Below are 11,108 nucleotides of genomic sequence, written 5' to 3' on the forward strand. Positions count from 1 at the left end.
CAGCCAAGTAGTTATCACCACATCTTATTTCAAGGGGTTTTTAAGAGAGCCAAAAAAGATATTTGTTGCACAAAGATCTCCTCAAAAAAAAAAAAAAAAAAATCCATCTCTCTTTCATTTTCCCAGTCTGACCACATCAGTGGATGCAGTGGTGGCCATTTGTGTCATCTTTGCCATGTCCTTTGTCCCAGCCAGCTTTGTCCTCTATCTCATCCAGGAGAGGGTCACTCAGGCCAAACACCTGCAGTTTGTCAGTGGTGTCAGTCCACTGGTGTACTGGATGGCCAACTTTCTGTGGGACATGGTACTGCAGCAGCATTACATTAAGACTGTGACAGTGGCTGAGATTTCAGTACAATCAAGAAGACCCGTCAGTAGCTTTTTGTAAACACTGGTATTTCTGTAACTCTCTTCAGGTTAATTATTCCATCAGTGCAGCAATGGTGGTGGAAATTTTCATCTTTTTCGACAGGAAGTGCTACACCTCACCAACCAACCTCCAACCATTAATTGCTCTGCTTATGCTTTACGGGTAAGCTTTCATCTTTTTAGTTTACTGTTTTACATGTGGGATTTTAGTTACTAACGGTGTAATAATTATGGATGTGCAGGACTAGATGAATAATTGTCACTGATCAAACTAGTCGGTGTCAGACGTACTAGTCATTTAATCCAGTTCTTAACATTCTAATTGATTCCCAGTGCCAGTAAACTGTCTTAGCTGTTATTCAGCCATCTGCCACCAGGTGGAGCTGCAGCCCAAACAATATTGTGGAAAAATGTTAATCTAGGAGATTTTTGTTATTTTTTGAGATTTTCTGAAGGCAAAAGAATAAGATTGTGGAGACAAGTGGTTAAATGAGCTTTCTCTCCCTTAGAGATAGGGTGAGGAGTTCAGTCATTCGGGAGGGGCTCACCGTAGAGCTGTTACTCCTTCATATTGAATGGAGGCAGGTGAGGTGGTTGCCTACTGGGTGAGAAGGACATAAGGTAGATCCAGAACACGCTGGAGTTCCCAGGCCACATCCCTCGGCTAGCCTGGAAAACCCTTGGTGTTTCCCCAAATGAGGTGAAAGATGTGACTACGTTTCACTGCTTAGGCTGCCGCCCCGGACAAGGACGGATGATTTATTGTTTCTTGTTATTTCAGATTTGCACTTTTATTGTGGTTATTTTATTGGTTGTCATTAATTGCAGAACAATGTGCTTCTTTAATAATGCACGGCACAACGCTGTGCGCAACACTTTTTATCTGCGATTTATTTGTTTTTTTAATGTTAATTTGTGATATTTTAATAATATGTAAGCATCTGTCGTAAAGTGTTTTCATATCATATTTAATATCAGTTTATTCTTCTACTTCTGCGACCGTTTGGGCTGTAACGTGCAGTGTTCATAATGAATGACGCGAGACACACAGTGAAACAGCACGATCGAAGAATGTGACACTGCCCATCAAACAGTCCTCTAATTTAGCTCGATAGTTAGTTTCTTAGTTTTAGATTAGTCATTCTAACTTTTTCTTCTCTTTTAATCAACTGAGAAATTAGTCGTCACCTGCAGTCACTAGTAATAATGTGGTATTGTCACAGCCACATTGTTTGAAAATAGTAAAAATGACATCTAAAGCAGCCAGTCTCTGATGTCTCCAGTTTTCCATAGACATTTGTGTCCTGCAGTAACCTGATGTAATTACTCTAAATGTCACACCATAAACTCCAGCCTGTCCTCTAAGAGCTACATTAGATTTGCATTCTTGTGAAATACAGACAAAACAAGAAGAAAGTAGATCTGAATCAAAAGGAAACTTCAAGCATACTTCTTGAATTAATTTCACAGCTGACTGGTTTTCTAATATTGCATATATCTATCACATATTTATTCTAATATAATTTTATTATTGATTGGTTTTGAGTTTGGTCTACATGGGTAGAGTTTTTATAATCTTCCTCTGGTAAATATTTCCTATCATCTGGCCTAAATGTGAGCTACTGCATCACTGAATTCTTATTAAACTCGTGTATATCAGGTTTTCACTACATTGCCCGGCTGGGTCATTAAATACCATGTCAAGTAAAAATATTGCAGCATTTTTGTTTATTTGGCAAAGATTTGGAGAGCACATACTGTCAAAAAAACATAAAACGTGATCTATTGCAGCGTTTTCCTCTCATCAGCATCAAGCACTGGGCTTTCCCTTTAATTGATCCTTTTTCTAATCTCCTTCCTTCTCTCTCAGCTGGTCTGTGACACCCATGATGTACCCCATGTCATACGTGTTCAGTGTTCCCAGCACAGCCTACGTCTCTTTGTCATGTATCAACCTCTTCATTGGCATCAACAGCAGTGCCATTACCTTCATCCTGGACCTGTTTGAGAGCAACACGGTAAGCCCAGTAGGTTTGTTTCTACCACTTCAACCAATTTTAATGTCAAACTTAATATTACACGTTGGGTTTCTATCTAGGCTCTGTATGGGTTCAACCAGCTGTTGAAGAGGGTGATGCTGATGTTCCCCCATTACTGCCTGGGCCGAGGTCTCATAGACATGGCTATGAACCAAGCTATAAGTGATGTCTATGCCCGCTTTGGTAATTATGAACCACACAGACTCATACCCCTCAAATACATGTAGCTATAAAATATCCTACAATGTCTTTTTAATAAAGAGGTCATCAGAAATCTCATACCATACATTTGCCACCATGACCCGAAGCAGCTGCAGTGTTGCTGCAAAGACTGCTTAGGCAACAAGATCCCCTGGAACAGAATCAGCATTATTGCTATGCAAATGTGAACTAAAGATGCAACATGAAATATTAATGATGTGTATCTAACGGTTCATGCATTCCAGTGTTTTCCACATTACAAAGGCTGGAGAAACTTACATGAAAAGCACCAACTGGGAAAGTAGGATTTATAGGAATTTTGTTTCTACATTTTCAGGTGAGGACTACAGTCCAGATCCCTATAACTGGGATTTTATTGGGAAGAACCTGTTCTGCATGGGTGTTGAGGGATTTGTCTATTTCATCATTAATATTCTCTTCCAGTATTGCTTCTTCCTGAATAACTGGCAAGTAAATGTGTTACCAAACTTGTTAGATGCACATGAATAAATGCTATTTGAAATTTACACATGTGATGAAAGTCATTGTCCAGATAACACACCAAATCAAACCATGACTGAGTAGCAATTTTTTTTCCCGCTGGCAGGATACCCGATTGCCCAAAGCCTGACATTTTGGATGAAGACGTGGATGTTGGAGAGGAAAGACAGCGAATTTATCAGAGTGGAAAATCAAATGACATTTTGCGTGTGAGAGACTTGTCCAAGGTCAGTGTTAGTCTTTATTAGGACACACTGTGGACAACAAAAAAAGAAAACTGATTTTGGAGAAAGATTTGAGTTTGAGCTTTATTTTTGTTCTGATGTTCTCTTACCAGACTTACACAGGAACAATTATCCCTGCAGTAGACCGAATCTGTGTCGGAGTATCACCTGGAGAGGTTTGTAGAGGTTTGGTTAAACTGATATATGGTACGGTATGTTGCCTCTAAGGCTGTCTTTTTCTGCTTCCAAATATCCACAGTGCTTCGGTCTCCTGGGGGTAAATGGAGCTGGGAAAACCACAACCTTTAAGATGTTGACTGGAGACATTAATGTCACCTCAGGAGAAGCCTCGGTTGCAGGTCACAGGTTTGTACATCGCAGTTGTTCCGTGCTGAATTTGAGCATTGATGTCGAATACATTCAGTTGCTGATAATCGCCGTTGTTTTAAGTTTCTGTGATGCTGGGTGAAAAAGAAGGTTTGATACACTTCACCTATCTGCATAAATCTCTCACAGCATTTTGACCAATATCCTGGATGTCCATCAGAACATGGGTTACTGCCCTCAGTTTGATGCCATAGATGAGCTGCTGACAGGCAGAGAACACCTACACCTCTACGCTCGCCTTCGTGGAGTGCCAGAGTCTGAGATCAGCAGGGTGAGATGCAGAACTAGGTCTGACAGTTGATGGATGAAGTTTTATTGTGACATTATTTTGAAATGGGAAACTTTATCTTCTTCTAACTTAGGTTGCAGAGTGGGCCATCCAGAAGCTGGGTCTCTCAGAATATGCAGGTCACAGTGCAGGGACCTACAGCGGAGGTAACAGGAGGAAACTCTCCACAGCCATTGCAATGATTGGCTGTCCTGCTCTGGTGCTGCTGGTGAGTCCAACAATAACAGGATTAGTGGGTTATGAGTGGATATTACAGTTATAAGAATATTAAGCAGATAATAGACAAAATTCAGATGTGCCAAAGCTAATTTGTTTATTGTTCCTGCACTTTAGGATGAGCCTACTACAGGTATGGACCCTCTCTCCAGACGTTTTCTGTGGAACTCCATCATGAGTGTTATTCAGGACAAAAGAGCCGTGGTGCTCACGTCACACAGGTAAACCTTATATTTTAACATAAACAAATACATATGGATAACTGACTTATAAAGCAAAAAAATCTGAATGCTTGACCCCTACGTTCCACAGCTGTGTTATGCCGTGGGGGTTTTATGCTGACACGTGTCGTTGCTTTAGAGCAGAGATGTCAAACTTTACACTGTAGGCCACACTTTGATCTTTAGTGGTCTGGTCCAGAGAAGCTCCACTTTTTGTCAGTGTAAAGAAGTTCTGCCATTTAATTATTTATTTATACTTAATTTCTTTGGTGTATGAAAGGCCAGAGAGCAGGTCTTCATCAGTAGCGAAAGCTGCAAAAAGGCCTAAACATATACGCCCTCCTTCGCATTTTCCAAAGCTGTCCAGCGGGCCAGATTGAAATCTTTACTGTGCCAATTCTGGTCCCCAAGCCTTATGTTTAACACCCATGCCTTAGAGGCATCTTCTGGTACAGTACCCCCAATAATAGGGCAACATGGGTTTAATACTCTGGGCTGTTTTCCCAGAGAAAATGCAGAAAGGAAGACGGAAAAGTAAATCATATGCCATAAGTCAGAGATAACCTTACTGCATTATTTTCCTTTGGATTTTGAATTCACACCCGGTGAATGAATTTTGTTTTTTACTCCATAAACCAATGCACAAAATCTCACTAGGAAGCAGGAAGTAATACGTTAGTCACTTAAAAATTCCTACAGGAAAACCATCCACCCTACCGCTTTAAAGTCCCCACTCCCAGTGTCCAGATAATACATATGCCCTTTACAACTTACGCTGAGGCAATACTAGCAGTGTATGGTGTCCAAATAACTTACAAAGACACTTTTTCTTGTTCTGATCGTCTGATTTCTCCCCTGTCTCTCTGTATTATGTGTGCACACATGTGAGTGAGCACGGCATCTAATTGTTAAGATTTTCTTTCCAGTATGGAGGAATGTGAGGCACTGTGTACGCGCTTGGCCATTATGGTTAATGGATCCTTCAAGTGTTTGGGAACTATTCAGCATCTCAAATACAAGTTGGTCATTTTACTTTATTATTTATTCATATAACAAAATACCTGATCTTCATTTTCCTCCTTTCCTATCCACCAATCTTTCAGTAACTATTTCACTAAAAGTGCCAGACTTTTTACACACTTTAGATTTGGCGATGGCTACGTGGTCACCATGAAGATCAGGGCGTCTAAGCCCGGTTGTGCCCCAGACTTGAACCCTGCTGAAGCATTCATGGAAAGTACCTTCCCTGGCTGCATCCAGAGAGAGAAGCACTACAACACGCTACAGTACAAGATCTCCTCATCCTCCCTGGCTAGGATCTTTCAGATGGTCCTGGCTAATAAGGAGAAACTCAAAATAGAGGACTACTCAGTGTCACAAACCACTCTCGACCAGGTAAATAGGTGCAGAAATGCACAACACAATGAATTATAAAATGGAAAAAAGATCTATTTCATTATGTTGCAAGACTTTGCACGTCGGTCATATTTTAACCTCCTTTTGCGTTTTGTGCCTTGGCTCCTAATTTTATGGCGTATGTCAACCTGCTGCTTTAATCAAATCTTTGTTTTTGTTTCTTTGTCCCTGCAGGTGTTTGTGAATTTTGCCAAGCAACAGTCAAGAGAGGATGAAAGTATTGTATTGCATCCAAAAGCTGCTGGAGCCCAGCGATATATTGATACCACACCCATCAAGTCTTTGGGGAGGTGAACTTAATTTAATGAGCTCAGCTGGAAGAGATCATTTTTGTGTCATTGGCAGCCAGTGTTCAAAGTCCTATTGATGTGTGTACTTTGAGGGGACTGAAAGCTAGTCGGCATAATCAGGGCCACCTTTTGATTTGAGACAGTCTGCAGAAAAATCCCTCCCAACCCAACAGACACCAGTGACAGGCGCATCATTTTTTGGATGCCAACAGAGGATGAACTTTTGGTTTCCAACTTTTGCGGAAAAGAAGTCCTTTGTGTTTTAAATCCACGTTTGATGGAGTCTTTTGAATGTTGCAGTCGATCTGTTGCATCTTCTAACCTCACAGCGCAGCCTGTGAAGAAGTCGATCCCTTAAACTGATTTCACTCGTGGCAAAAGTGCATGCTGCTCGATTTTGCTTCTCCGGTAAACAATGTTAGCGGGCTTTGACGTTTTGGAAAATGTGGAGCATTTCTGTGCCTGCCTGCTATTTGTTCCACGTTCTGCTCACCTTTTAGGCCTTTAACTGATGAAATATGAAAAAATCAACCTGTAAAGAAAGGGTGTGTAAAGAAAGCATAGATTGTTTATATATATATTTTTGCTTCAGATGCCAAGCAAGATTCACTTTCACTGCCTTCTTTAGATATGTGGAGTAAGGGCTCAGAGAAGCAAAGGCTTAGCACCTTATTGATGCAGTATTACTCGAAGCATCATGAGATTTATTGGTGATCTGTGTAATACAGCTCATAATCATTACAAAATCCTTCTTGCGCTGTTAAATACATTTCATTAATATGATCTCTTCATGCCATTCATTTTTAATTTTTGCGCTTTGTCCTCATGATTTGTTTGCAGCACCTAGTGTCATTAGAAGATGATGACGTGTTTCTGTGAGGCAGAGTATAATAAATAATGAAGTGCGTTTTCTTTAAGATGTGGACCTTTATTCAGACCTTGCATTCACTTTTATAACCAAAAAAAGAACAGTTTTAACCTGAGATTAGGCAATATAGGCTTGAGAACTGCAGCACTTATCACTGACTACCTGATAAAGTCTCTGTACATTAACGTCAGTACAGTTTGCACTTCTCTGGAGAAAACTATCTGAGATAAGCATTAGAAGGGCTTAACTTTAGCGTGATTAAACACCTGCTTTATCAGCGTTCCTCCTGAGAGCTTAAAAGTGATGTCGCACTCTTAAATGGATGCTGTGACATTTCAAATTTCTTCGTTTGCTTCCGCAGGCACTTTATGATGAGGATGAGGATGCTCAATTTCTTTCACTTACATGTAACTAGAAAACTTTCATCTCGTAATAAAAAGCAACAACGTATGCTAACAAACCAATATGCAGTCAGCACTCCTCGCTGGTTTCTCAAACACTCCTTAATATTCTGAAAGAATCAAACATAGAAAATCCAAATGTTAAAGCGTAGCTAATATGACAGGAAGAACTCTGAGTTTTATCACAATGCTAAATCAACCTCTGAGAAAGAAATCCAATCTTCTGTTGATATTAAACACTGCTATTATTGCTGACTTTAAAAGGTTTCCGGCATGTTTTTTAAAGCCTTAAACAAGTAAACAGCCACATTATTGCTCTGTTTCCTCCTAGTTCGGCTCATTCATTTGTAGACAAAATTGCATAGTAGCAGCAGCAGCAGACTTCTTTGTTTCTTTGTATGAGGTTCATGCTTTAACCATTATCAAAGAATCAGAGGTATAATAGCCACTCGGAGACTGGGATAGTCCTTGAATTCCCTGATGTAGGCTCTGTGCTTTCCTTTGGCCCAGATGGTCATCTGAATAAACCCCAGTAATGTGTAAAATGCCACTGAAAGACAAAATATACAACATGTGGGGATAACCAAGAGGACTATGCAGGCTTTCTCATCAACCATGCAGTTCCACAATGGATTATATTTATGGACATGCTCACTTGGTGACAACAAAAGGTGAAAGGAAGCTCATACCTGGCAGACACTGGGTCATGATAGAAAAGCTCACCCAAGCTCCAACCTACAGTGTATGTCCAGTGTGCAAGCAGAAAGTGAGATTATGCTCAAGCATGAATGAAAATGTAATGCTAGATAAACCGTTCTGAATGCTGCGTGTTACCTCGTATGTGTAGTTTGGGCAGGATACAAAGAAGAAAAGCCAGGTGAAGGGGTTCTTATTTGGCATAGGAAATCTTCTACCCTTGGGTCCTGCAAAGATAATTCGTCCAGTGAACGGATTACATATGTATAATTTCATTTTACAGTATTTGAATTGATGGATGACCCTGCTTCATCCATGAATGTTAACAAAGCTCAGCGACTCACCATCTCCCCTGAGCTTATTCAGAGTCAAGTGAATGGAGAAGTTGCCCATTTCACACATCTAGAGCAGAAATAAACAAATCAGGAGTCTGTATATGTGATATGCCATGTGTAATTATTAGTATACGTACCACAAATAGAATTAGTGCATAGTTGACTTGCAGTTCTCCGTATGCTGTGGAGAAAGACAGTTTGGCTTTGATATGATGAAAATACAGGAGAAAAACATGCTGTATGTGGCATACTCGGACTGACTTACATGGAGGCGTATAGAGAGGGTGGTTGATATAGTAAGCCAACCATGCTGAAAACCCCCAGTAATAGGCACAATTCTGAAAGACGAAATGAGCACATACATAAATACTTAATGTGAAAATGATCAGTGAAGTTCCAGTCCTCACAAAGATACTGTGTAGAGACTGCAAGTTGTATTCTGCATTGCCAAACGAAGCTTTGTTTAGCTTTATTATGACATTCATGAATTATAGTGCATTCAAGGACCTTGTGTGGATGGGCATTGGAAACTGGCAGTGGTACGTGCTACATGCTTGTACCTATAAATAAACATTAAAACATGAAAAAACAAAAACTGGTGCAGGACAGTAAAAATGAGGCCACACACTGTGAAAGAGAGGAGCTTATTATCAGAGGCTCTCCTCTTTAACTTTAGACGTTTCCTCACCTTGACTATAGTCCTGAGAGGCATGGTCCCATGTGAGAAGCGATGCACAAAGATTGTCTCTATCAGCCTCTTCGTGTAGTGGAAGGTATGACAGACGCAGGCCAGTCTGAGAGAGAGAGCCGAGGGATAAGACTGGCTTCTGGCAACAGGTCATTCTCTTGCACAGTACATGTATATGTATATATAATAGATAGAATAGCATGTTTTCATCATAGAACAATTTTAATTTAGCCGTGGTCTGTCGTAATTTGTGCTGTAGTTGATATTTCATTTTCAACATACGTGACAACAGGGTGGGGGCTGGAACTAAGTGCATATCTGTTTGAGTAAAAGTAGGGTATTCGAAAATAGAAGAGGAGGTAGCTCAGAAGGGGCCCGATATACTCTGCAAGAAACACCTGAAAACAGAAGAAAAGATGACTTTCTTTTTTAATGTGTCACAGATTAAAAAAAACAACTGCCAATATGCCTGTTGAATTAATCGTACCATAGTCCAGCCTAATTGTGGACCAAGATCTTTGAAATACATGGTGGCAGTGGTCCCCACTGGTAGATTCTGTAAGATTTCATCATCTCTGAGTGATTTTCCCTCTGTATAAGAACAAAAACAACCTTTAGGCAAACAAATCCATCTGGAAAAATACCAACAAACATTTTTACTATCCAACAGAGATCATCGCCTCTAGAATGTGGGCTTGAGAAATGGACAAAACAGCAGAAATCTTCACAGTGACACAGGCAGCGCTGTGCAGAGTTTCAGGTTTTCAGCACACGTTCTCTCTACCTGCAAGCTCCAGGGGGCACGGCCACAGATAATTTGCTCTACTAATTGGGCAGCATTTTTAGAATATCCTGAGGGGCAACTGACCCAAATAGATTTGAACCAAAGTTCTCTTGTCTAATTCTTAGCAGCCAGGTAGATCCCAGATATTCAAGACTAAAGCCTTCCAACATCATACATCAGGTTAGGCTGTATTTGCCTTTACAGCTTTAATTTGGGCTGAAATGGATGGAGCAGTGATGCATATTAAATGGTCTTTAAAACAATAAAGGAGAAATGGACAAAAGATTTCATAGTGGAAGCAGCACGCTGAAATGTATTAATGGTTCACTGCTCACTGAAGTACAGGATGAGTGTAAAGATAAATATGCCAGAACTTATTGGATAAACTTTTATCAATAGCAAATGATCCTATATTCAACCAAGGATATTTTTAGGGTTAGGAGGTGGCATATCATCAGTTGTCCGCATTAATCTGTTTGATTAATCAAATTTTTTGCTTGACAAACACTAGACAGCGTGCACCTGCAGAGGTTTAGTTTGTATTTATTTCATTTACATCAGGTTAGATTCAATGGTGAATCTGAATTAGCCATGAGTGTGGCTGAAAGAGCACAGCATAGAGCGCAGCATAAAGTGCTGTGTGAAAAAACTGAATGTGGCTTGTAGTGTAAAGCACTTTGAGTGGTCAGCAACACTACAAAAGTGCTTTGGGGACTGAAGATGTGTGATCCTCTTTATGCATTCTGGATGCATCCAACTGTAGGTTATCACAAACCTTTTACCTCTGACCTCTTTCTGATGGACATTAGCTCTCCATTAAGTCAGGAGCACACCTGAAAATACTGAACTGACAGCACCAAAGATACATTTAGAAGTCAGGTGTAGGCTTACTTTCAGAACTGTAACTAGGAACTGTGTTCCTCACACGTACTTTTCTTTCTATACTAACATAAACCTTCTCTGCCATGGAGGTGATGTTTTTGGTAGTGATTATGTGGGTGTGATTCTGTCTGCAAACATGATAGCTCAAAAAGGTTTCAATTAATGTGTGTGGGGTAGCATAACATAAGCAGCATGGAAAGTGATAGGAAGACGGCATCTGCAGACTGTTCAAGCTTCTTTTAAGTGTTCTTAATTTTTCCCCTCCCACATACCTGTTTTACACATAGGACCTGCACAAAGG

General features: G+C 40.3%; 2 protein-coding genes across 4 annotated transcripts in view; one reads left to right on the forward strand and one right to left on the reverse strand.

The window, feature by feature from the left end:
• The window catches only part of abca4a (ATP-binding cassette, sub-family A (ABC1), member 4a), a 32,411-nt gene extending 24,150 nt beyond the window's left edge, over positions 1-8,261 (forward strand). For all 3 annotated transcript variants that reach the window (XM_005744877.2, XM_005744878.2, XM_013913783.1), the window contains 14 exons: positions 127-304; positions 417-532; positions 2,240-2,387; positions 2,468-2,591; positions 2,947-3,076; positions 3,217-3,337; positions 3,448-3,510; positions 3,594-3,700; positions 3,851-3,992; positions 4,084-4,218; positions 4,344-4,447; positions 5,374-5,466; positions 5,593-5,842; positions 6,038-8,261. In XM_005744877.2, coding sequence (XP_005744934.1) covers positions 127-304; positions 417-532; positions 2,240-2,387; positions 2,468-2,591; positions 2,947-3,076; positions 3,217-3,337; positions 3,448-3,510; positions 3,594-3,700; positions 3,851-3,992; positions 4,084-4,218; positions 4,344-4,447; positions 5,374-5,466; positions 5,593-5,842; positions 6,038-6,157 — 1,831 coding nt within the window. In that variant the 3' untranslated portion in view covers positions 6,158-8,261. The remainder of the gene's footprint in view (positions 1-126; positions 305-416; positions 533-2,239; positions 2,388-2,467; positions 2,592-2,946; positions 3,077-3,216; positions 3,338-3,447; positions 3,511-3,593; positions 3,701-3,850; positions 3,993-4,083; positions 4,219-4,343; positions 4,448-5,373; positions 5,467-5,592; positions 5,843-6,037) is intronic.
• Positions 7,827-9,814, reverse strand: tecrl2a (trans-2,3-enoyl-CoA reductase-like 2a; the record flags this gene model as incomplete). Its single annotated transcript, XM_013913778.1, has 8 exons — positions 7,827-7,972; positions 8,112-8,157; positions 8,257-8,345; positions 8,463-8,520; positions 8,591-8,791; positions 9,142-9,247; positions 9,424-9,539; positions 9,629-9,814. Coding segments are annotated over 8 exons (930 nt in total), but the record flags the coding sequence as incomplete, so codon positions are not given.
• Between the last annotated feature and the right edge of the window lie 1,294 nt (positions 9,815-11,108).

Source organism: Pundamilia nyererei, unplaced genomic scaffold (genome assembly GCF_000239375.1).
Source record: "Pundamilia nyererei isolate P.nyererei 1_Seehausen unplaced genomic scaffold, PunNye1.0 scaffold00150, whole genome shotgun sequence".
NCBI lineage: Eukaryota > Metazoa > Chordata > Actinopteri > Cichliformes > Cichlidae > Pundamilia > Pundamilia nyererei.